Source organism: Ceratotherium simum, chromosome 4 (assembly GCF_057802395.1).
Source record: "Ceratotherium simum simum isolate JZ-2026a chromosome 4, ASM5780239v1, whole genome shotgun sequence".
In the NCBI taxonomy this organism is placed as follows: Eukaryota; Metazoa; Chordata; class Mammalia; order Perissodactyla; family Rhinocerotidae; genus Ceratotherium; species Ceratotherium simum.
Genome location: NC_141903.1, coordinates 86057055 through 86084582, shown reverse-complemented (window position 1 = coordinate 86084582; position 27528 = coordinate 86057055). Strand labels below are relative to the sequence as shown.

The 27528-nt window shown below is 43.2% G+C and overlaps 1 protein-coding gene across 1 annotated transcript in view; it reads right to left on the bottom strand.

Annotated features, from left to right (window-relative positions):
- SERINC5 (serine incorporator 5) overlaps positions 1–27528 on the bottom strand; it is a 90413-nt gene that overhangs the window by 13624 nt on the left and 49261 nt on the right. The window contains exons 3-8 of the mRNA XM_087430124.1: positions 16042–16220; positions 15483–15565; positions 13924–14017; positions 8688–8899; positions 6460–6555; positions 3902–4028 (exon numbers count right to left, since the gene is read on the bottom strand). Of these exons, the coding sequence (XP_087286250.1) occupies positions 3902–4028; positions 6460–6555; positions 8688–8899; positions 13924–14017; positions 15483–15565; positions 16042–16220 (791 nt within the window). The remainder of the gene's footprint in view (positions 1–3901; positions 4029–6459; positions 6556–8687; positions 8900–13923; positions 14018–15482; positions 15566–16041; positions 16221–27528) is intronic.

The following is a 27528-nucleotide window of genomic DNA, read 5'->3' as shown; positions in this document are numbered from 1 at the left end:
TCCTAGACAGCTTAAATAATATTTTTTCTCTTATGCATAGCTAAAACTGAAGTAGCCAGGGACTGTCTTCCAGCACAAATGCCTCCTAATAATATAATTATGCGAGTCATCCGGCTTACCCTTCTACCTCAGTGAAGAACCTACCTTACTCCAAGCCAGCCCAGGAAAAAGAAAATGACCCGTCTCTCCAAACACTCCAGCAAAGGAGACTTGAGGAAGGTTTCCTGAAATTGGGGGTGGAGAGCTACAGGATCGGCTCCATGCCTCAGTTTCCTTTTATGTACAATGAGGGGATTGAACTTGATTGACCCCAGGATCCTGTCCAACCTGGCAGCTTGAACTTGAAGCCAACAGAATAATAATTTCAATCAAAATCCAGAGACCAAGGAGGGAATTAGGAATAGTTGGAGGAAGCTGGGGCCTGTCACAGCAAGGATCCAGGGCTAAGGGGCGTGGGGGCCTCGGCCTACAGAAGGAGCCATTGGGGAACTCGTGCATGGGTCCAAGTCATGATGCTTCTTCACAGCAGTAATGCCTGGGTACAGTAGAAGGGGCTTCTGGAGCAAGGGCAGCCTGTCAAAAAGCCAGGGAGTGGGTTTTGGCTGACCCCTTCTTCCACGCTGAGACAGCGAAGAATAAGATATAATCACAGTGAGTGTGCCAGAAGTAGGACTGGGGACAGAAAACCAGAACCTGAGGATGGAGGTCCTCATGACAGCCCCCTAAAGAAGTGTGTGTGTGTGTTGTTGGGCGGGATGTTTAGAGGGGACTCCAGAGGGGTGAGAAGATAATGCAGTGAGCCTTCTATGACCTTACAGAAAAGTCAGCCCCAGGCCATCTTGGACTTCATTGAAAATGGGAGATTGCTTCTCCCTTTAATGTACACACTATCCAGTCTTGTGGCGTCCTATAATTTCTATCAAGAATTCTAGATATTCCTGCAATTGTGTTCAAGTGACAGTGTCCATCTAGCCTCTTTTTGTAACGTCTTCCCCCCTTTCATTCCTCTGAGTCTGGGAGGAAGAGGTAAACCCTAGGAGTCAAGATGTGAAAGCCTCCTAACCGGGCGCCTCCCACCCCAGCAGCATTCCCTTTTTTCAAGGCCCTACAGGCCTGAACTCACTTCCCTGTGAGCTCCAAGATGCTGGTTATAGAGTTCAGTGAGCTGGCTCCTCCTGGAGCTACAATGGATGATCCCAGCAAACACTAACCCCCAGATCCCAGCGCGGCCTTCACTGACCCCTGGGAGGAACCAGCTGCCGTCGCAGGGACTGTGCTCAGGCCACGTGTTGCACGAACAGCCCAGAGCTGCCCGGTGTCTCCTCCTCTCCACTCGGTGCGGCTGCTGTCCGTCTCCTCATGCCACAGGGCACTAACGGTTTTGCAGTTTAATGACCAGCATTCAATAACGTTTGCTATTGGCATTTAGAGGTTTTAAGTAGCATCCGTCAGCTTTGAAAATTGTTATCTTTTGGGAACATCAGACTAGACCATACCAACCTCCACTAGGGTGCCTCTGAATTCCAGAAGAGGCAATGTTTTATTTATCATCTTTCACTCAAGGGTGGCAGCAAAAATCGAACAGGGTGAAAATTCTGTGATGCAAAATAACGCCATTTGTGGCAATTCTATCAGCCTGCTAAGTAGAATTTTTGCCCCTTTCCATCAATGGGTTTATAGCAAATCTAAGCCTTGTTTTATCTGAGGGGCAAACATTTTTTTCATGTGCTATTAGGCATCCAGCAACCCACAAAAACATATGATTTTATTCTGTCAAGTTATCTTTATAGCTTTTTTCTTTTTTTGTGAGGAAGATTAGCCGTGAGCTAACATCTGTGCTAATCCTCCTCTTTTTGCTGAGGAAGACCGGCTCTGAGCTAACATCTATTGCCAATCCTCCTCCTTTTTTTTCCCCAAAGCCCCAGTGGCTAGTTGTATGTCACAGTTGCACACCCTTCTAGTTGCTGTATGTGGGACGCGGCCTCAGCATGGCCAGAGAAGTGGTGCGTCAGTGCGCACCCAGGATCCGAACCCGGGCCGCCAGTAGCGGAGCACACGCGCTTAACCGCTAAGCCACGGGGCCAGCCCCTATAGCTTTTTTCTGATAATACAAAAACAAACAAGAAATGCTAGCTCACTGTAAAAATAATTTTTTAACAAAAAAGCGGTACAAGAGAAAAAAATAAGTTATCCCTAACACCACCATTATTTTAAGTGTGGTTTATCTCCTTCCAGGATTTTTTGTATCTATGTAAACATAATATATTTTATTTTAAAAATAGAATATTCTATATTTACACTTTATTTTTTTTGTGAGGAGATCAGCCCTGTGCTATCATCTGCCAATCCTCCTCTTTTAGCTGAGGAAGACTGGCCCTGGGCTAACATCCGTGCCCATCTTCCTCCACTTTATATGGGATGCCGCCACAGCATGGCTTGCCAAGCAGTGCGTCGGTGCGTGCCCGGGATCCGAACCAGCGAACCCCGGGCTGCCGCAGCAGAGGGCGCACACTTAACCGCTTGCGCCACTGGGCCGGCCCCTACATTTACACTTTAGTAACCCACTTTCTCCTCACTTGATTTACCAATATTTTTTATCTATCAATACAAAAAAAAAAACGGAGTGACCAATAAAATTAGCCATGTTGCTCCCATTTCTCCCCAAAGCCCAACAATAACAGTCTCAGCAAGCAAACACTTGCAAGAGGACCTAAGAATCAGGACTCAAAATTTGGGTGGCTTTATGGTAGTTTCCTGAAAACATTCATTGACTTGGGCCCAAACTCCATCTGCTGCTGAGTACACAGCAGATACTTACTGAACAATTACGGAGTTAATAAAAACGAAGGCCTGAAAGTGGGCACCACGTCCCTTCTGCTGCAACAAGGAGACTGTCACCACGTCAGAGACAGACTGGGAATCAGTGCTACACAGCCTTCGTTGTAACCACCACCTGCAGCACAGCAAGCAGTCTACGGCGCGCGCACGACTGAACAAGTACTTGACACAACTCCGCTCTCCGGTCTCTAAGATGTCTGTGTCTGTTGGTCCCCTCCTAGCATTAGGGGTGTTAGAAGCCGTAAGAGAAAACGCCAACGTCCTCAGACAGACATTTTATTTATACAAGCTATCATCACCAGGATTGTTTAGTTTTAGCCAAAGGAAGATTATAACGCTCCTATGACAAGCTGACATCTTTATATGCTGAAACATAACACACAAAATATAAAACACAGAAGTAAAACCTAAATGGGAAAAGGTGACTGTCAAAGGCAAGTTCAATTACCAGTGAAATATGTACCCAGAATGAGAAGTTAATCATTTCTGTCCTTTTCTAGCCTTCTAGCAATCTGTGAAACATCTTAAAGGTGGCATCAACCCCACCATGAGCATCTGAAATGTCATACGGACTTTTAGCAGCTGCCTCCCCTCCTTAACAGCACTGTGGGGTTTTACATAAAAGAGAAGGGACGTTTCCTGTCTTTCTTGGACCAAGCACAAAATGACCCTGTGTGTAGTGCTTCGTACTCTTTCCATCAACAGCAAAACAAATGGTATTTCCCTTGGATTAGAAAGTTGCCAAAACATCCTGGCTCATACCATCTCTTCCTCACTTTGTGCTCCTCTGTCCTCCAATAATGCTTTAGCAAGTAACAATCAACTGTCTTTTAAAGGATGGCAACATACCATATTTATTTACCCCATATAAATACGAGTAAGGCAAATAAAGTCCAAACACCTAGATTTCATGGTGTAAGACTACCTTTTTACTTCGGGCTATTTTCCCTCTTCCTCAGATGGTATTTGTTTTGCTGCCTCATGGCTGCTGAAACTTATTTAAATTCTTCTCCTGTACTTTTAAAGTCTGCAAAGACAGCCTCAGGTAACTCCTAAGACTTACCATGAATATAAGATGCACGCAATTAAGAGAGCGGTACCCAGTCCAGTCACCAAGTTTTCGTCTCTGTACAGGTCCTGACCAAAGTCAGGCACACAGATCGTAACGTTCTTCCCATGTTCATCTAGAACTTGTAAAGAAAAGACAAAGTAATCATAGTCAAATTAGAAAAGCCTGTTGTAACTCACAGACGCATTCATTCTGGGAAAATTCAGGTAGCTTAGAATAGCGAAGACTTATCACTGGGAACTTCCACTCCACAGTCTGACTCGACTCAGACTAGACTGCTGCTATGTCCGAGTACCCCTCTCCCATCTCAGCACCCTCTCAGAGCAAGACCCTCAGATTCCAGCTTAGTGCTAAAGGGTTCTTCAGTTCCAGGACCTTAAAGAGTCTTGCTCTTTTTCAGTACTGTTTAAACAATAATACAAAGTAAATTTAGATCCATTTGATGTGGCAGCCTCTGAACAGAGGTGGCGTGCAGATAATTGAGAGCCTGCTCCGTGTCTGTCCTCTCTGGAGGACTGTCGAGGCTACTCACCAATCAAACACGTACCAGCAGCATAAGAGCCGTCTGGCCAACAGCCTCCACCCAGATGAGAAGTCGTTTTACCATCGGTAACAGGATGGTCATGACATCTTTCAGGCTGCACCCCGGGAACCTCCGAGGTGGTCTGGATTTTTTAAAACTTTGAGAGGCTACATCACAAAGATTTCTATAACACGACCAGGAGTGGTATTTTACTTTTTATCTAACAGAGTCTTCAATTTTGAACCCACAAGCTGGGTCTGATGGCCAACTGTACCCAAAAATCAGGAACAGAAACATAAAATAACAGTCTAGAAACCATTTTACAAACATGCACAGCCTAAGTGTTTGAAGTTGGACTAAAATTATCACTGGTACTCACACTTGACACAGTAAACATAACTGTGTAGGCTGTGGTTTAGGGAATCTTTATTCTCAGGCCAATGAAAAATGCTTTTTAAAAAACTGACCAAAATATGGACTTTGTTATTTAAGTAGTACCACCCAAAATTAAAAATAGAAGTTTTTTTCTGTTTTTAAGTGATAGCTGCCATTAAAAAAAAATTCTGTAACCAAAAACCCCATTAAATCAAAACCACAGATTAATAAACAGGCATAAAAGAAAGTCTTAGGGAGACAAGATTTAAATAAACTTACAGATCCAAGAAAGATTTTTAAAAAAAAAAAAATTATATCCATGATAGACTATAGTTAATATGACCAACAGTTATATCACTCTGCACTATAAATGGCTATAAAGACAAGACCCATACACAGCACATGTATATGCTAAAACTTTCAAAATTATCTTTGCATTTGCTTTCTAAATTTAAAAACTTCAATTTTCTATTTTAGAGAAAAGGGTACATTTATTTAACTTGATTTATACAAGATCAAATGTATTCAAACATGCACACATTTATATACACTTATGTGCATATATGTGTGTGTATACATTTATATATTACAAAAGTGATAAAGACGATGAAATAGGACGAGTTTGGAGGTCAAAATAAGATTTGGTCTTTTACTGGCAAGGCTCCAAGGCTCATCTAACAACACCTATAACATAATCATGTTTTCCAACTCTCCAGGACTCACGGCCACTGCTCTGCAACAATAAAAGCTAACCCTTGTACAGCGCACACCACGTGCCAGGAACCGTACCTACATATACATATACACACATACTCACTGAATTCTTAAAAACCACCTTATAAAATAGGAATCTTACCTAATAATCTGGTAAAAATAATAATTAAAATTCTTATTTTAAAGGTGAGTTGTCTGGGCGGAGAAAGGTAAGTCACTTTGTACAAGTTACGTAGGTGGCAGAACCAGGCTATAAACCCAGGCAGTCCAACCCCAAAGCCCATGCATGCTCTGTCGTCTCTAGAAATAAATGTCATTTAAGATGGCAATTCAAGGTCACACAGCCAGCAAAGGGTGCAGCTGGGCTCAAAGCCTGTCTCCTGCTTCCCACTCCTACGCTCTTTCCACTCTCTCTGTTACAGTCAGAGAAACGACCACCTGAAGAAAAGTAAATTAATAACCTGCTAAAAACCAAAACAAAATAAACAAAGCACAACACAAATGTTCCTTGAAAACACAGAGCAGGAAAATGTGGATCAGGCCTAAAAGCAATTTCAACAGCCCACGGCTGTCCATGTCTTTCCTCCACAGCAGGAAGGCTCAAAGGAAGGAATTTTCATTATCATATCCCACCTTCCCACCTTAAGGACTTTATTTAATGAAAAAGTCTAGACCCTCTCTCTATTTTGATTTATTGCAAGCAAGGGGGCACAGCTCAGTGGGAGAGCACGTGCTTGGCATGCATGAGGCCCTGGGTTCAACTTCCGGCACCTCCAATCATTAATTACTCAGCCTTCAACGCCACCCCTGGAGAAACACAGGCTCAGCTTGATTTATTACATCCCTGATTTTAAACAATAGCTCACAGAGACATATTTCTTCCTCCACAAATGAAAATATTCATACTGCAAGCACACGCTCCCTAACAAGGCTGGCTTACCTACTTCTACAGGTTTGCTGGACAGAGCCGAGAAAGTGAGGTACGTGACATAGCAGCTTATGAGACCCGACTGCAGCAAGCCGGAGTTCGGCTGTCCTGGAAAACGACAAGAGACACGCTTTAAGTCAGTGTTTTAAATTTCAACAAGAAAGTATATACCAAAAAAAAAAACAGGTCTTCCCATCCCCTAAATGATATTCCTCCAACTTGGACCCTCACCTTTAAAGGAAAGAAGGGTATATAATGTCTTTCTCAGATAACACTAAAAAGACTTGAGGGGGAGGGAGTTATACACTGACCCTCACTGCTATCGTAGGGACGCCGCATTCTGCCAAGTTCTCTACCAACACCTTATTTTGATAACAACTACAGCTGTACTTAAACATACTGCCTCGTCCCCCTGAGATTCGTAACATTAGTTCTTAAATCACAAAATCTCAGAAGAAAATTGACTATCATTACTTGTGAGATCACATAGCTTAGTGGGGTAAATGAAAGATTTCACAGGGCATGGATTCCGATTCTACAAGGTCATCAGATACTTACAGTCCATGACAGTGGAAAATAGCCCTTATCTGTCAAGGGACAAAACCCTTTGGGAATATCAGAGTTGGTCCAGGCCCAAGAGGAAGGAGATGGGGCTCAGCATTCATCGGCAGAAGGCCTTTAATGTTACAATATTTAAATTAAACTAAGTGTCTGGATGGTTGAGAGTAACCAGGATGTGATAAAAGGGATTTAACATTTTTTGGTGAAATTTCAACCAGCTGTTGACATGAAAGGATTTAGTTTTACCCAGTCTTTCCTCTGGTTAAATTTGTTGCCAGAATTAAAATTATTAAATTATAATGAACAATAAAGATATAGAAATGGACCCTTTTATAAAGTTGCTCTTTGGCATGGGAATAAGATTTACCTTAGCACCTAATGAATGGCATTAAACCAAATATTTCAAAATATTATAACTATTTCAAAAGGTAGGATTTAAGCCAAAGGATATTTTAATCTGAATACTAATAACATTTTAGGAAATTCTTAACTGACCAATTAAAGGGATTGGGATAATACTACTCTCAATTTCAATAATGGACTTGAAATTTTTAGTACAGAAAAACTTTTAAATTATTCAATACCAGCGGCCTTTTTAAATCACCATTTTAGGGCCAGCCCCAGTGGCCTAGTGGTTAAGTTCTGCACCCTCTGCTTTGGCAGCCTGGGTTTCAGTTCCCAGGGGCAGACCTACCACACCACACATCTGTCAGTGGCGATGTCATGGCAGTGGCTCACATACAAAAAGAGGCAGATTGGCAACAGATGTTAGCTCAGGGTGAATCTTCTTCAGCAAAAAAAATAAATGAATAAATAAATGAATAAATCACCACTTTAGAAAGGATTCAAGGGGCTATACATTTTTGGCCATATTTTCCTTTTCCTATCCAGAAACATGAATGTCATGTGCATTTTCATCATCTATAGAGTTAGACACCTACAAAAGACCTACAGATACCTACATTTTACTGTAGAGTAAGAGAGCTACACTAGACAGGAAGGGACACTTCTCTCTACAACCAAAGACAGCAGACTGACTTCAGATATCAGTCGTTTATAGAAGACAATCTAGACCTATGCTTTCTAAAGCACTTTCAAATCCCATCATCATCTCTTCCTTTTGGCTTTGAAACACCCACGAGCAAGGTCAGGCTCACAGGTTTCTGTTGGCCTTGCTGAGGAAGGACTTGGGTCTGAGGAAGGTTAGCTCAGGGGGCCGGCTGCTGGCTGCGTCAGGATCGGATTTCCCGCTTCCTGACTCCTAGATCACACCATCCCTGATTTCTGGTCCACAGGCCTTGAGTGAAAGATGAACCCAGAAACAGCTCCTTCCGGAGCCTTCTCATTCAAGTTTTACACAGGGATTATAGAGAAGAACTTAATACACACTAAGAGCATTTTCCATTTAAAGGCTCCTTATGGTACATGATTTAATAATGGCAATATTTATCACCTTATTTATTGACTTCACTATGTTCAGATCTTTCTCAACATGAGGCATGGTTGACTGTCACATTCAGCCCAAGTGTGGGATATGAAGAGGAGACTGGAATCTCACCTTTCCTATTGCTGACCTATCCACGGCATGTTAAGGAATGACCATAATTTTTTTAAAAAATTGGATTAGCTCAAAGACACTTATAACATAAATAAGGAAGAATAGAAAAAACTGTGCTTACGATTTTGGACACAGGGCAAGATGGCTACCACTGAAATTAGCAGACACAGGCCTCCGTTTGCCCCCAGGAGAATTTTGTTTTCCATGCAGCCATCTTTCTGTGTATAAAACACCGCCATCAAAATCAAGCCTCCGGTGGCAATGGAGTACATGACGAGCGTCACCAGGGCCAGCGAGGCATACCACAGTTTGTTGCTGGCTGTGCCTGCAGTCCTGTTTCTCCAGGAAGTGGGTGGGAGGAAGGGGAGAGAAGACAAGTCAGTGAAGCCCCTGATCGATTCTCTGACAACATCTACCATCTCTGAGGCAAGAACTAACGCTATCAGGCCCCAGGCCATCTTAACCAAGTTGTCCAGAAGACCTACCATTTTACCAATGATGGTGCCGCATCAAAGCTAGGAGGTACAGTAAATATACAAAAACTTGTTGGTTCAAGCTTAGAATTTTTTCGAAACACTAAAAGAATTCCGTGTTTGACTCAAGTGTATTCATCAACTAAAATGAATATCCACAGACTTCATTCTAGCTTCCCCATTCTGAATGTGAATTACCCTGGGACAGGTTTTGGCAGTATTAAAAAGTGGCTCTTTGCTGGAGTTCTCTTCAAGTTTTCCCTATCAACACAGAGCCTGGAGGTACCACTGTCTCTTACTCCAAGTGCTGCCAGCAGCTTCTGCCAATGCCCACCCTCTCTTGTGAGAGAAGCAAATTAACTTCCCTCAGAGAAAGACTGGCTGACCTCAGCTCTTTTATCTCCACACTGAAAAGAAGGATCTGTAATAGTGCTGCTTCTCCAAAACAATGCAAAGTACGATTAAGGGAGAATGTGACATTAAAAAAAGTGGAGAATAAAATCAGCCAGAAAAAGAATAAAAATTCTACTGGGATTTACAATAAAGAATCTTAAAGAAGAAACTAATGTGCTTTCTACTTTATATACATATTAATAAAGGGATGGGAGAAATAAGTGGTGGTTTAACTATCTACAGAAATTGTTCAGAACAAAGAAAACAGTGTTTATAAACACTAGATGAAGAGACAGAACAATAGGGAGCAGGGACTGAATCACTGTCATCTGCCTCATGAGTAAATCGCCCTTTGTAACCACATTCTCACAGACCTTCACAGAGAAAGCAACTTAATGTTTCACAAAACTGGAAAGTGTTCAAGAAACCCAGCAAAAATGTTTTAATGATGAAAAAGTTACTGCAGCCAGAGACAAAGAAAATAGGGAGGAAAGGCCAAAATGATAATGACCATCCTATTCCTGAAACCAAGCCAGGCGCTCCAATAACCACAGAATAAATCTACAAAAGGGACAAAAAGGAAATGAAAGAAAAGGAGACAAGAAAGAAAAAAAATCTAAAAGCCAAATAGTAATCGATGACAGAATGCATTATATAGGAAAGGGTCAACAGTGCTGACAGCGCGTGGGTGGGGTCCAATTGTTCTTCTCTAGTCTTTTGGGTTATGTTACGAGTATATGAAGGACTTCCTTTCAGTCAATTTATGCTTATACTCCCAAAGTTAAATCTCCAACCCTAACCACTCCCCTCAACTCCAGACTCACGTCATCCAACTGTTCAACGCCTCCACTTGGAGGTCTAATCAGCATGTCAAACTTAGCAGGTCCAGATGAACTTCCCAATATTCATACCTCCACCCCCCAAATCTGCTTTTCTTTACCTTGCCAACCTCAGAAAACGATGGTTCCATTCTTCCCTTTGGTGGGAGAGGAGGGTAGAGAAACAGAACAGAACTGCAGGTGCCCTTAACCGCTGTCTTTCTCTCCCTGCTGCCCCACCACCGCCATGCCATCGCCATCAGCAAACCCTGCTAGTTCCAATTTCAGGATAAATCACAGTCTGACTGCTCCTACCATCTGGCTCCAAGCTACGGTCGTCTCTCACCTGGATTATCTCCCGCTGGCCTCCTTACTTACACTTCTGACTCCCTCCAATCTTTTCTGGACATAGCATATACATTAGATCACGTTCCTCCTATTTCAAAACCCTCTGATGACCTTCCATCTCATACAACGGCCCCAGAAGCCCTACATGATCTGGTCCAGCGCCATCTCTGATTTCATCTCTTGCATCCATCCCTCATCACTGGGGTCCAGCCACAGTGGACACCCCTTTGCGCCTTATACAAGCCAAGCACAGGCCCAGCACAATCCTGCCTCCAGCTCTCCCCTACGTGCTTCCTTTGTAGTTCGTCTCCCTCACACCTTATCATGAAGCCTTTCCCTGCCCTGCTCTCAATCTCCACACTCTGCTTTCTTTTTTTCCAGAGCTCTTTTCACCATTGAATCTGTTACTTATGTGCTTGATTATAAACTGATTATCTATCCACCCACCAGCAGAAGAACGTGAGCTCCACACACACAGCAGGACAGAGTTGTGCCCATCGCTGTTCTCCTGTTTAGTAGCTGGCACACAATGAGTGCTTAATGAATAGTGGTACAAGGATCGTCAACCGTTAAAAAATAACTTTATGCAGCAATATCAGCAGAGTGGCTGCTACTCCTGCTGCTCTAGATTCCCTTGGTCCTCCTGACGACATCTTGTTTTTGCAGACATCCCAAATAAGTGCCGTGACTTCTTTATCTTTATACTCTCGGTGCCTACACATCGTCTGGCACACAGTTAATACTCCAAAAATTCTGAATAAATGCTAAACAGAAAGCACTTGGATGGAGATAAGAAAAGGACCAGGCTGCAGAGCAGAGTGCACGGACACAGCAGGAAGCAGGTACCAGGCTGGGAGTGTTGGTGAGCTCGGGCTTAGGGTGAGGGTTAGGAATAAAAAAACCCAACAACAACGTGAATGAACAGTCCAGTCCATTTAGAAAATGGGCCTTCATCAGAAGCACCTGAGTACACTATCTACTTTTTACTCCAATTTTGATATAGAATTGACACTTCAGATCACAAAATTTGACCTAGAAAGAAAACAACACATTAAACATCTAGTCCAACCACATCATTTTACAGGTGTGAAAACAGGTCAGAGAGGCCAAGTGATATGCCTCAAGTGAAAGAGCACGCAGTGTCCTGGTCTCCAAGGCCACGGCCTTTCCAGCCTCCTGCCTTTGGGATCTTCTCCTCCTCAGGATGGCTAAGAAAAGGGAAGAAAGAAAAGGGAAGAAAAGGCACTTTGGCTGCTCCCTGAAGAGTGATATGAGTATTATATTTTCTAGACTCATCTTGTAAGCAAAAGTCTCTGTTGAAAAACACAGCAAAAAAAACCTACTAAATTAGATGAATTTATCTGAAAAATAACAATATTAGTGAGCTTCCTAGCTTAATCCTAACTTTAGGCAGACAAGTCAACTATGAATATATTGACAAAAGGGATTTTGTTGGGATATCGGCCTCAAAGCCCAGACAACAGCAACGTCATTTGTTGCAAAGCTCTTAAGCCATTATTATTGAGTGGTTTCTGGAAAGTTTTTAAAGCAACCAAACTCTTCCAAAATGCCTGTTAAAAGTTGGCACCAATTAGTCCCAGAAAATGGTTTCAGAATCAATCAAAACATTCAAGTCAGAGTGAAGAAGCACAGGCATTCTCAAGAGAACAGACTATTTAATGGACAAATTAGGCACTCATGGTTATTATTTTACCATGAAGTACCCTATTTTGAAGTACATTTGTGAAAATTTTAGGACGACATATTTTTTCTGTCTAATAAAAAATTCAGAAAGTACATTAAGTACATGAAAGTACATTAAGAATTATTATAGAAAGAGTGATAATTAAATTAATATCATTAAAATGCATTTCTAACCTACTGTGAGTATTTCTTCTGCACAACTGAGAAAACAGGGTCCCATACAAGATAGTCACCCATTTGGCTTATATTTAGGAAAACTCCACTGCCTCAAAACAAGATCTAGTAGAGAACCCAAACACAAATCTTGGGTTTCAAGGATGACTCAGAAAGCAGGACAGCATGTAATACTTTATATACAAGCATAACTCAGACCCGGAAATCTGTGTTATTGTAGAGACTGAGACTTGAGAAAATACCAAAACACATCCGTAGTGCTATTTGTATGATTATTCAATGTATCATAAACATTTCAAAACTAGGCTAAGTGTTTGAGTACTTACTCCAATATTTACCAAATAATAAAATGATCAACATTATCCTTTTACTCATGCATCTCATGATTTGACTTTTTAAAAACAAAACCAAAGAAACAGCAACTACTACTACCAAGCTGAGGAATATAACCATAATGAAAAATATTTTGAGAGCATTTGGACAGTACATTTTGTTTTGTCCAAGATAAATAAAATTCACACTCATATAGTACTTTCTGATTTTTTTCCCCCAAAACAGTATAAAATAACATTAATGCCCATAAAATCTACAAAATAACAAAAGCCTTACTGGGCACAACAGGCAGTTATTTTCATTCATATTTTGTAAGTAAAGTAAGACAGAGAGTAGCTATGTGCTTTGCCCAGAGTCACAGAGAGTCATCATGGCCTCAGCACTCCAGGGGCTAGACCCCTGTCTAGCTGTCATTTCTTCAATGAGGCCCAGCAAGACATAAAACTAGCTATTAATAGTTTGGCATTTCCCACTTATCCTGGGATGTGAATTCTATTTTCACGGCACTGAGAAAGAACCCATATTTTTAAAAGTCAGGATGGCTTCCCAAGGCAACAACAGCTCTTCCTAATGAAGGGGTCCTTCCACTCTTAGGCAGTTGAGAAGGAACAAAAATTTTTTTTAAAGTAGAGAACTCTTCCATTGCCTCTTCTTTGCAGAAAGTAAACCTCCAGCTCCAAAGTACTTTTTCTTTTCAATCTCCTAAGGATGGAAGCTTAGGATAAAGCCTACCCAAGTTTTCAGCCACCACCACAATCATAGAGCCGGGACCAAAAGGTGCCAGCAACACGGCTGAGTGAGGCTAGGTCACACCATTGGTTGACTTGGAGCCCAAATGAGAGACCGTGGGGGAAAAGAGAGCCAAAAAGGGAAAAGAAATGAAGTGGAAGAAGGAACGTAGAAAGGAGAGAAAAATAGCACGGGAGAGGAGTGAATGAAGAGGTCCCAGGAGCAGGGGTGAAGGGAAGGCACCAGCAAAAGCTGTTTTTGGTGTCCACAGGCTGCTGATCCCTGCCAACACAACTCAGATCAGAGCTTGATCAACGCTGTTCCACGGGCAGTTTCTCTGAGTCAGGAGGTGAGTTCACTGGAAGCTCTCCATAAAGGCACATACCAGTTCTTGTTCCATTTATGTGCAAACTCCACAAGCAAGATGAGCTGGATGCCAATAAAGATGAAGCCTCCAATGGCCCCCACATAGCGCCAGGCTGCAAAAGAAGACCATCCAGAAGGAGATGAGGTGATTGCTCCAAGTGTTTAGCTCAAAAGAGAGTAATGACTACAGTTCATTTTTACTGCATGCTCACCATACCTGCAATACATTTAATTCCCACACAATCATATGAGTTGGGTACTACTATTATACCCACTTTACCGACGAGAAAGCTGAGAGTCTATGTAAATCCACAAAGTCCTGTAGCCAGTAAAGGATGTAGCTGGGAAGTGAACACGGGCAGTCTGGCTCTGGAGAGTCCAAGCTTAACCTCCATGCTATCACTGCCAGACATCCTAACAGAGCAGTAATTCATAAAATCAACAACAACCCACAATTTAAAAGTAAAAACACTTATCACCAGAAAAATCAAGGGTTCAAATTTTATTGGACAGGGAACCACCAACGTCTGGTGAGGAAACGAGGTTCAGACTTGGGGTCAAGGACTCAGATCCTACTTCTGGCTCTGCTACAAAAAGCACTAACCTTGGATGAGCCATGTCACATCTCTGGGTTACAGCTTGTCTATAAAAATGACTGAGCTATTTCTCATTCTAAATATATTATTCTAACACATAAAAGTAGGTCTGTGGGGAATAGAAAACTAGTTAACAGCATTTCAAGTAAAAACGAGACTTGGGTATAACTTCCCTAAGGACTATGACCCTGAAAACTAGCCAGACTCTGATATGTGACTATTAGAGGGACTATGGCTGTTCCTTATGGACCAACACAGGGTGAATGTTTTGCTGTCTTAACGAGGAAGGTGAATCCACTTGGGCTGAATAGTGTTTTGAACCACTGAAATTCAGGCTTTTTTTCTCCCTAGCTCATAGGAAGAAGGGTCCCCTGTTTCAACTCTGATTGAAGGCTTCACATTAAACTCATTTTGGTAAGTTCTATCAATAAGGAATGCAGTTCAGTGTCACACGGTTTCACATCAGGTACATTTAGAAATAGACTGGAGGATGCCTTTCTCATCCCACGAGAGCTGCCACAGGTTTGGAGTTGCTGAGAAGCCCTGTGCTCGGTGTCCCGGGCTGTTCTGGGTACTGCTCAGAAGGAACCAGGTCTCCCTGGGCCTCTCCAATTATGGCTGGTGGTGTCATGCTGACATGCTCAACTGCCTTTCAAACAAATTTTAAGTGCCTCATTTTCCTTTCAGGCCAATAACCTTAAAATTACCATTTCAATCTTCAGCCCACAGAGTAACTAAAGGTCTTATCACACGCGGCCAGGGAGAGGAGGAGGTGGGGGAGAGGGGGAGAAGAGGTGGTAGGGAAGGAGGGGGACCGGGGGTGGAGAGGATAGATAAAGTATGGGCAGGTAAGGCAGGAATTTTTTTTAAGCCATAAGAAAATCAGTAATTCAAAACATCAAAGGCACCCTGGACTACGCTTTTGAATAATTTTACAAAACGGGTAAAAACAAAATAGGTACCCAAAATACCCCATCTGTACCATTCAGAAAGGTCTCCTGATCTGGAATGAAGAAAGCTCCTGAGCACATGGCGGCCAACAGCAGAAGTTTGAAGAACCAAAACCTGGAAGAAAAAAAACAAGGAAATGTATTTAAATGATATTCAAAGAAGGACAAAAGGCCTCTTAGAACATAAGCATGTCAGCCATGATTCTGCCACTGGTAGTGTTCTCTCCAAATCGAGGGGAAGTAATTAAGTGACTGGAGACTACCTTTTCCCATAATTAGACAGCCTCGGCGTGGCCTTTGATTGTGCAAAACACCATTTCATTGCAGGGGTGGAAATGACCTGGGGAAAGGTCTTGGTACAAGAAATTAACTCTTGTCTCCAGCACATGTCTCGTTAGGGTACGGGGTGTTACACATAGGATTCTAGCTCTCAGGCCTCTGTGTGGCAGCAAGTCCCACCTTCCCTGAAGTCAGTGTCACCAATTTCAACTAGAGGAAGAGCAGTGAGAGGGCTGATGGTAGAAGAGGCCCTGGAATACTGTTCTGAAAGTAAGGAAAGGGGAAACCACCCCCTGAAGAGCCAGGACTGACCCATTGTGAACACGCGCTCGGCAACTCTTGCTGTTGTTGATGTTTAAGGTCAGGAGGCAGAAGATGAAGAAGAAACAGGCCATCCCAAAAGAGACTCTGTACACGGCGGAGTAGCCCACCAGGTTCTGGCAGGTATCTCCCGCTTTAATGCCTTTACAGAGGTCTTCGTAAAAAGGAATCTGAGGAAAAAGAGAAAACAGTCGTCTGTTCAAGCTGGGTGAAGAAGGGCTGTCATGCCCACAGGTCAAAATCTAATGTAGAGGGCCGCCGGTGGCTTAGCGGGTAAGTGCGCGCGCTCCGCTGCTGGCGGTCCGGGTTTGGATCCCAGGCGCGCACTGACGCACCGCTTCTCCGGCCATGCTGAGGCCGTGTCCCACATACAGCAACTAGAAGGATGTGCAACTACGATGTACAATATCTACTGGGGCTTTGGGGGGGAAAAAAAACAAATAAATAAAAATTAAAAAAAAAAATCTAATGTAGAAACGCACCATGCGCACAGAAAACGACGACTGAGGAGAAAGTCTCTCTTCCAAAGACTTTTTCTTAATTTTCTCTGAATCTTTTTAAAAGATACAGTGTTCATAACACACCACTCAGCTTTTACTTACCTGAATGAATTCTGAAATCCAGCATCAGGATTTTTTTAAATTACACTTGTAATACATGGATATATTTTTCTTGAAATGCATAAATATATAGAAAAAAGTGAGCAATTTCCTTCACTCCCACTCCAAAATGTCACTCCCCTCCTCAGGAGAGTTAATTTGGTGGGTATTTTTATTATTTTACATATATGTATGTGTGTGTGTGTGTGTGTGTGTGTGTATACATACCCCCATACCTATATACCACACACACACATATATATACTTGTATGGTACCATATCCATACCTATATAGAGAGACAGCTTTATTAAATAAGAGTATATGTATTGTTCTGCAATATTTTTTTTCCAATGGACAATAAGCCATGGAGATCTTTCCCTATTAATACATAAAATCCCACCCCATTCTTTTTAACCACTATGTAATATTTTATAGTAAGGCTGGATCAAAATTGATTAGCATTCCCATATTGATCTTTTTGGGAGGGTTTTTTGTTTTGTGTATTTGTTTTTGCTATTATGAACTCTGATTCAATAAACCCCATTGTGATGCCTCATTGCACATATGCTGTGATTTATATAGGAGACACCCCTGGCCTAGAAATGGAATCAATGGGTCAAGTAGTATCTACATTTTAAAATTTCAAGAAATAAAGTCAAATCACACTTTCAAAGGCTGCAACAATCTATATCCCACCAATAATATCTGAGAATGCTCACATCCCCAACCTGAACACTCAATTTAAAGATAAAAAACACTATCTTTTTGGGGACCGGCCCAGTGGCGTAGTAGTTAAATTCGTGAGTGCCGCTTTGGCGGCCCAGGGTTCACAAGTTCGAATCCCCGGCACAGACCAACACACCACTCATCAATCCATGCTGTGGCAGTGACCCACACACAAAATACAGGAAGATGGGCACAGATGTTAGCTCAGAGCCAATCTTCCTCAGCAAAAAGAGGAAGATTGGCAACAGATGTTAGCTCAAGGCCAATCTTCCTCACCAAAAAAAAACCACTATCTTGTTTCAACGTCCATCTTCCTCATCACTAGCAAAGTTCACATCTTTTCTTAAATTTATGGTCATCTGTAGTTTTCTCTATGAATTGGTTGTTAATTGGGTTTTTTTCTTGATCCACTTTATTTACGTGTCTTAGTCTTCTAATAAATGTTGACAATGGTTTAATCTAGTCCAATTAGAAGGTCTTGATGTATTTACATTATCAGAATAATTAAAATCTTACATAAGGAAAATAGCAGTACATTTCTATTACTGTCAGAACATACGGACTTAGTCAGTGGTAAAAAACAAAAACTTGCTTCTTATCAACATCAAAGTTGAACACTCTTCAGAACAGAAAATCAGTTGAAAATCATATTATAGCTGTTATTCATAAGGCAAAAATATCACAGAGAAAAAGTACCACAAAGCTGGAGGTAAAACTGAAGCATGCTAGTTTAGTTTCTTCTCCAGAAAAGATCTTGAAGAAATAATAATAACTGAGGCTATTAAGATTTCCATCAACAAAAGGAAGACTAAACTTAACTGGAGTTCACCTTCCTGAATGAGGATTCCCTCCCCTCAGAGAAGGTCTGCAGTCATTACTGCACCTGAATCTTAGACATGTTCCTCCAAAACAAAACATGTTTTTCCAAAGTAGTGCCTCAGGCAAAAAGGCATTGTTCCGGAGACCCTCCCTATACATATAGCATCATTTTCATGAACAGATACAAAAGATTTAATAAAGAAATGTCAAACATTTTGCAGTCAGCAAGTTCCTGCAACCACAATTTTTTTAGATCAGAGCAAGATATAAACGCATAAAGAGGCTACTATACTTTTTGACCAGGCTACAAAACAAAGTAACACATGTGTAGGGTTGCCAGATAAATACAGAACGTCTATTATTTTGGGGCCAGCCCTGGTGGCCTAGTGGTCAAGTTTGGCGCATTCCGTTTTGGTGGCCTGGGTTTGGTTCCCGGGCACAGACCTACACCACTCGTCTGTCAGTGGCCGTGCTATGGTGGCAGCTTACACACAAAAAAAGAGGAAGATTGGCAGCAGATGTTAGCTCAGGGCAAATCTTCCTCAGCAAAAAAAACCCAAAAAACAAAAATATTTAATTTCAGATCAACAATGACTAATTTTTTAGTGTAAGTGTGTCACATACAATATTTGGGACATATTTAGACTAAATATTGCATGGGGCACACTTATACTAAAAATGTATTCCTTGGCAAGAGACAAAGCACAAAAGGCGGCAGAGTCTTGTTGGGAAGGGCCAGGTGTACACCATGCTAAGAAGTCCGGCCCCCATCCAGCAAGCAAGCAGAAACAACTGTTTAAGCTGGAATGGCTGCAAAGTGGAGGACTTACTAGAAAGGGGGTGGGTTTGAGGCAAGAGGGTAAGTTAGAAGGCCACTGTTTTAACAGTCCAGGTAATGGATGAAGAGGGTGAACCAGTGCCAGGGAAAATAGCAATTCTGTGGGTAGAAGTCACAGTTGGTAGGATTGTACAGATGACAAGAATCCGTACAGTGATTTGTGTAAGTGAAGGATGGGGGAGGGCTCCCTTTTGCTTCTTTTAACACGTTGCTGTTTGGGGTGGAGGGGGAAAGGGTTGGCAGGGGACAAGGTGTGGAAACAGAAGAACAGATCAGAAGTATGTTCTTAACATACAAGTTGGAGGCACCCTGGGCATCCCAGTGAGAATGTCTGTTCTGGAAACTGCTCCAGAACAGCAATTAGGACTAGACACGAGGACACAGGAAACACCTCCACGAGGGTGTGGGAGGGGTCAGCAAGTGCTTTCTGAAGGGCTCTGAATTGTCAGCTGTGTGTCACCACGAGAGAGCAAACTCACAGGGTTAACATCTTCAGATAGTGAAGTAATGGGGGAACCCCACACAAAGTGAACATTGCAGAGCCCCAAACCGGAAACAAAAGCTATACCCACTGAGTGTTTGGGTAACAAGGAGGTGATAGTGCTTTAAATCCGTAAAAGCTATACTCACGGAGGAACCACACCACCTCACTCCTTAGGCTGTTGTATTTACATGGGATTTATCGCTCCATAACACTCATTCAACTCTTTTCTTCCCTCCTTTCTCTCTGCCACTCTATCAGCAAAGCTAATTCCTGGCCCCACTATAATACATGCATGTCAGCACCCCTTCCGTCTACCCCAGCCTGTCTTTCACCTTCAGGCTCTTCTCCACCTCCCCACCCCAAACCCACTTCTCTCCTCTCCTTCTCCTAGAATCCATTTCAAGGAGAATGCTAGACTTGAGCTCCACACCTACTAGCCCCAGCAAAGCCCTTCCCATGTTTACTCCCAGAGGCCCCTTAGGTTCATCATAGGGTGAGTATGTGGCAGCGCATATTTCATTCAAAATACAAGTATGCAAACAACCCCTGCTCCACATACTAAGACCTGCTTTATGCTCTGTGGGTGACTTAGTCATTTAGCCTTCAGTAAGTGGTGAATATTTTTAGGCAAAGAACCTTCCAGTTGAACAAGCTGGCAGGATTTAGCAAGGGAAATTTGCTCTGATCAAATATTTGCTGTTCCAAGCTCCAACCCAGTTTTGAAAAAAGAAAACATACATCACACACAGATTCCACACTGTGGGGTGAAGGGGAGGGGTATGCTCTGGGTGGTGCCTCTTCAGTTTGGCTCTGGGCATCCAAGGACACCGCATCCGTGTTGGTTCTGTGCGCAGCTGAGGCAAGGGGTTTCCTCCCAACCCTCAGGGAAACCAGACTCAAAGCCACAAATTATCAGTAAGAATCAATAGCTCACATGGACTTCCAACCCCAACTCCACCATTAACTTGGGCAAATCACACAGCCTCCTCGAGCCTCAACTTCCCCATCTGTACAATGAAATAATACTGCCATCCACCTCATGAAGATGCCCTGAGAATTAAATCAGTTAATCCTTGTAAAGTGCTGGCACAGTTCCTAATCCACAGTAGCCATTAAGTAAACTTCCTCAATGCTAAAGTACTATCTATTTTATAAAAAGAATTTCTGGGGGAAGGAGTCAGGCACGTTACATGAATCACTGACTGGCTGACGCATTCTGATTTAAACACGGAGGAAATGAGCATCTTAACACTCAGCAGATACTCTATTCACTTCACCAAAGGATTCATATGGAAAGATACAGGGTATAACTTTCAATAAGGTGATCCTTCCCTGGCACATTTATATAAGAACTGAGCTCCAAAACAGCACTCACTTACCTGTCTTTCAGAAACCTGGTCACCACCCAAAAGAAAATATATCAACTTCCAAATCAAGGAAGACATTTTCAAAACATCAACACAAGTATTAAGCTCAAAGAGAGGGGAGCTAGAAGAAAATCCACATGATTTTGTCTACATAGGAGAGATGCTAGCTATACCCCCAAAACAACTTCAATCTCAGGCAAGTAAATATAAAGAAACAACAGAGAGCCATAGACATGCTTACAGGTCTAGTTGGCCAGGGACCCAGACACTGCAAACTTAGGAATAAATGCTAGACTTTGGGAGTGGTTCTTACAGAAATGGAGAGGAGGAAGATGAGAGTCATGTTCCTGCAATATTAAAGTATTATTTGGCAGAGATGAGAAAATGGTCTATTAGCAAAGCTAATGATTCTTACATTTCATTCTATCAGATTTCTAGGGCACTGAATGAAACCAAGCTGCAAAGAAAGCTATGGGCAGCTCAGCATCAGTAATACCATGAAATCTAGAAGAACTGGATCTACAAATTCTGTTTAATATCCCTCACTTGAATATGAATTTCAGAACTGAGAGCCTCTCTCAGTCTGCCTCTCCTCTTTCTGATATTCTCAAACTTTTAAGACAATTGATTTTTCTCTGTGGAATAATCCCAGAGTCCATCACAATGCTGTCTGTTAGCACGAGTGGACAGGAGCTGTGAAATGCGGGCCACTAAATTCAGCTTCCATCTTCCGATGGACAGCCCCTCGGCAACCAAGACTCATTTCCCGATAAGTAAGTATTTTTGAGGACCTTTTTGGGATGTGGGGGCTATACAAAAACTGTAACAACAACCAGCACTCAATTCTCTTTTGTTTGGGTTTCTGAACATTTTAAGAGAAAAATCGACATTGTGTCATTATTAAAAGCCACAAAAGGAATTAAAATTCCACAGAGTCTGGTTTTATTCAACTCTGCCACCTCCAAAATCAGGAACTTAATACCCCCAAACAGTAACTCCTCAGAACCTGGGAAGCACACAGGACAGAGACTGACGCGAGCGCTCACAGCTCCCCCACCACGAGCATTGCATCAGGACCAAACAGCCACAAACACTATTAGACAGTTAGAAAACAACTCAAATCAAACTTCAAACAGTATGCTTTCAATCCAAACAAGACGGGCCTGGAGGACTGGCTAATTATGACAGTATGAAGGGCTCGTCCACAGAAGGGGAACGGGGATCAGCTAATGCCAATCTCTGTTTAGAGAATGAGGTAATGTGGAGGCGGAATGTACAAACAAGAACCACACCAGTTACCATCTTGAAGGAGAAATAAGAGTTAATCTAGTGAGAACCGATGTAGCCCTTCACGAGGCAATGGCAGTAGGGTTTGGGGGCCTCGGAAGGGATAGGTCCTGTTTGCTGATTTGATGTGGCCCATGAATAAAGGCAGAGGAACCCAGGACTAGCAATCCCGGTTTCTAGCTTGGCAGCTGATCCGGTAGCGGACTGGTGGCGTACAAGAATGACAGGAGAAGAGCGGTTTCAGGGTGGCAGAGCAGTAACTCACTTAACAACAGGTTACGGCGGAGGCGCCTATATCAAGGGGAAGTGTGGGCTGATGCCTAAGTGGGCAGCGCTCCAGAAAGATGGCTGGACTAGAGATAAAGATTTGGTAGTTAGCAGCAGAGACGGCAAAGGAGGGGTTCAACGGGAGTAAATCAACTCCCCAGGAGAGGAATGCGGTGAAAGAGGGCCACAGCCCAGAACCCTGGCGGATGCAAACATTCAGGGGCCGGGAAGAAGAAAAACCCCAAGGAAGAAACTGAAAAGGTTCTGAGCCAGAGAGAAATTGAAGGAGAGGCTTTCAAGAAGCAGAGTGTGGGCAGCAGTGTCAAATACCGCCAATGGGATGAGGCCTGAGAAGTACCTGGATTCGGCAACAGGCAGTCATCTGGGACATGGATCAGCATATTCTCTAGAACAGGGTGGGAGCAGAAGCAGGACTGCAGGTGGCTGAGGAGACGGTCAGGGGGTCTGGGTCTGGGTCAGGAAGTGAACCCAGCAAGCCTTTTACACATGCTTTCAAGAATCTAACTGGAAAGGATCCAAGGTCCAAGGATCCTTCCTAAATTTTATTTATTTGCAATTATACAAGCAATACATAATTATATTCTTGTTGCCAAAGAAAACGTAAATTACAATAAAGATGCAGAAAACAGAATCACCTTGATCACCATTACCCCAACCCTAACTTGATTGCTTCCCAGAGGTAACCACTGTCCTGGTCGCACGTGTATCTTCTAGACCTTTTGCTGTGTTATTCTACACTCATGATGGCTTACAGATTGTTACATGTTGAACACATAAATCTATGTGCATCCTTTTTAACTACTATACACAATTCCACAGTCTGGACGAACCACAATTTAGTTTCTGTTACCCAACTGGCAGACACTTAGGTTGTTTCTGATTTTTCACTATTATAAATAATGCACAATGGACATCATCTGTATTGTGCTTATCCATGTAAAGCAATAAGAAGGACAGACAGCAAGAAGGTGAATACTGGGTCATAAAGTCAGTATGTTTTAAATTTAACAGATACTGCCAAACTCTCCCCAGGGAGGGTTTTTGAAAACTCTCGAGTTGGAAGTAACAGGAGGGTAGAAGAGAGAAATAGAAGTGCCAGCAGAGCCACACACACACCCATCTAGTAGCCAGGAAATTCTCTGCTGCCCCTCCCCACCGGGGTCAGCATCTCAGTCCTCATTTCTGAGGGTCTTTGCCCATAAGCACTGCCCTAGCAATCAAAGGGAGTGGGGTGGGAACGGGGCCCTCTGAGTCAAGGAAAAATCTACACCTAACCCCAGAGACAATGTAAAACCGTGGCTATAGAGGTCTGGACTTTGCTTTAGCTGGAAAATACGGCCATTGCCCCCCACCCCCTCCCACAGAACACATGGTCTGATGGAGGGCTTGGTGCTGCCCTGAGACGAACAAGGCTGACCGAAGGATATCTCCTGAACACAGAGATGCTGGGGTTTCTATAACAAGACAACTAAATGTCTAAAGAGGCAAAGTTTTCTATTTGGACTACTTATCGGATGGAAGATGTACTTATAGCCTAAGTGAGCCCCAAATCAGCTTTGTTCTTAAACGTGTGAATTTGGAATATAGTGGTGATGTATTATATGCAAATTCAACTATGTGCATGACTGTCTCCTGTAAATAATTTTTAAAAACCCAGTGACATTACAGCTGGCATGTGCATTCTTTTTCCCATACTATACATTACACTATACAGTTAAACATATATTCTTGCAGAGTTTGATCTTTCACATCTACTAGGTGCAGGTATTGTTAGAGGTTATGGGGATACAAGCAGGGAACAAAATGGGTTTAAAAAGATCCATGCTGGGGCCACAGCCAGTGGCCTAGTGGTTAAGCTCAGCATGCTCTGCTTCAGCAGCCCGGGTTCTGTTTCCAGGCACAGACCTATACTACTCGTCCATCAGTGGTCATGCTGGGGTGGTGGCTCACATACAAAACAGAGGAAGATTGGCAGCAGACGTTAGCTCAGGGAGAATCTTCCTCAGCAAAAAATAAATAAATAAATAAATCCGTGCTAACAAGGAGATAACTTTCCAGTGAAATGCTGTATAAACAAAACCATGTGTGCCCTACTTATGGATATTTCAAGCATTTTCATGGTTAATTTTGACTATTCGTGATTTTTGCCTTAGGTGAGACACAAGAAGCTAATATCCCCAAAAAGATCGGACTCTATGGTACCTATAACCTCAAGCTTCTGAGAGCCCCTAGTTACTTGTTGCCCAATCCTAGTACTGAGGACCAGGACATGGCAGACATTTAGGTTTCTGGCCCAGCATCTTTCCCATTTTACCATTTCTGGACCTGAAATTGGGGGTCCCCAGCAGCAGAGGAATTAGGGTACCCACACACTCATTTTCTCCAACCCCACTTCTTCCCTAATCACCAAAATGCTTGGTTTGGATACATAAAAAGAGTACTAATTATTTCTACCTGTGAATGATTTACCATTTATTTCAAAAAGTCACATACAATAAGATATATATACTGTCAACTATGTCATACTAAATTTATTGCTACATTACTCTTGCCTAGTCTACCCAGTATGTGGTTCACACAGCCCAGTTACCTGCAACTGAAGCAACACCTCCAGGACCCTCAGCACAAAGTTCAGGCCATTGAGGTTTCCCCTTTAGAGAGCAGGAGAGAATACATGGATGGGATATCCACAGAGCCCTGGAGTCTAACACAGGAGTCAGCAGACGACAGCCTGTGGGTCAAACCCAGCTAGCTCCTTGTTTACGTACCTCAAGTTTTATTGGAACACAGCCATGCTCACTTATTGGCATATTGTTTTGGCTGCTTTTGCCCTACAATGGCAGAGTTGAGTAGTTACTAAAGACCACGTGGACCCCAAAGATGAAAATGTTTCCTAGCAGCCTCTTTACACGAAAAGTTCGCCCACCCCTGGACCACCAGGAAGAACAGCTGAGGAACTGTGCTGAACTGCTGAAGTATAAATTAACATCTCAAAGGCAAATGACAGCTGGTGATAACTTACTCTACAGATTAAAAGCTAGAGGAGCAGCAGAGAACAGAGCAGCTCACTGGACTGTCTTCTGAGTGTCCCTGCGCTGTCCTGCCTTCTCGCCTCCACCCAGACTCTTCCCCCTCTCCACAGCTCACTGCTGTCCCCAGAAAGAACTGGTGCTTTAAATGAATCAAACTGTATATTTCCCATATGTCATTTTCAGAGCAGCAATTTAAGTATTTTAATTTATCTGCCTGCAAAAAAACTTCTGTGGAGGGGGTGGTGGAGGGACTAGGGGAGAACATGCCTGTGAGTTCCAATGCTTCTCTCTGTGGCTCAGAGCCCTCAGTAGCTCTAACAGAAACACGTCCTCACATCTGTTATGCAAACACAGCCCATGGTACCAAAAATAAAACCCACACTGATGAAAGCTGGCGTGTTGAAAGATAATTTTAGACTTATTTGAAGACTGTAGAAACAGTCTCACTGAAATTTAAAACCACACCCCCAAAATACCTAATCTCCTTGTGATTAAGCTCAGGCCTTCTTTACAGGGGTTTGTAACACCCTCCACTCCCTTCTGCAAATGTCCGACCTCACCTCAGCTCCCAGTCTCCAGACAGGGACGGAGAAAGCATTCCTGAGTTCTAACAGGACCCCAAAGGTCATCAGAGTCATAGCTAAGCTGACACCACCGTCTCCAACAGTCGCTAATGGAGTTCACATATTTTTAGCTTTCAAACAACCATGTGCTCACACAGTCTAAGCTGGGGGCTCCTTCTGTATACACTTACCACTGTTCTCTCTCCCCTACCCGTGACCCAGTCCTCTAAGGACATGGACCGTGTGTTATTCAGACCGACATCCCCAGCACCTCCAATGGTGCTTGGCACATACATGGGAAGGAAGGAAGGAAGAGAAGGAAGGAGGGAGGGAGGGAGGGAGGAAGGGAGGAAGGAATTACGTGACTTAGATTTTTTAAAACAGGAACTCAGATTACAGTTTAACCAAGTAACACGATCACCCTTCAAACGCTTAGAAGAGTATCAAGACAACGATTCACAATATTTATGTTTCCTGCGCCCGGCGTTTTAAAGCTACTGTCCCTTAGTTTGTTCTGTGTTGTGCCATTTATTTGTCTGTTCCCTGTGGCCTCGTTTTTATAAGGACAGAGCTGTTGTTTCCAAGTGCAAGCCCTTGTCTGTCCCATTTATCTGCAGAGCGCTCCAAGGCCCCGTCTGGACAGTTGCTAACACGTGCTTTTCATGATGGCAGAACAAAGGGTTAGGAAAACTGCAGTCCCCACATCCCCTCATTCTCCCCCTCCCACTGCCAGACTGATCCTGAAACAGAGGTCCTGCTAACATCCGATGCCCCCCAACAGCTTCCGGGTACCAGACCCTCCAGACCAAGGACAATGACCATTGTTTCCTGCTCTCTGGCTCCTGGCAAGCTCATTATTACTGGACAAGGATCAAACCTCCTTGTCTTTGGTTCAGACTCAAAAAGACTCTCAGCAGGGTATGTTAGTTCAAATCGCTGCCTGAGTACAAAACTATTTCCCACCCTCCTTTTCCTGGCAGCCACTTGCGTGCGGGAGGGTGGGGCCTGAGCTACGCAAGGAGTGAGGGATGGGAGGGCTGCAGGGACTCCTGTTTTCTGCCACATGGTGCTATGTTTGGACAGAATTTAGACCAAAGATAAAGTTGCTTGGAAACATGTGTCTCCAGAGTCAACCCTATTTGGTGGGGAGGGGGACACAGAGGATTTAAGAGGTGGAATCTCACTGCCAGCTTCCCACAGGGAAACTCCGATTAGACCACAGTGAGAATTTTCCCTCCATGTTCTACAAACGGCTTGAGGTTCGATGGCCCAAACCCACCTTCAACCTCAAAAACATACTTGCTGATACACTTGACACATATAAGGTACAGCAGTACAATGAACTCAGCTGCTCTTCAGAAAGAGAACTTTTGAGGGGCCGGCCCAGTGGCTTAGCGGTTAAGCGCGCGCGCTCCGCTGCTGGCGGCCCGGGTTCGGATCCCAGGTGCGCACCGACGCACTGCTTCTCCGGCCA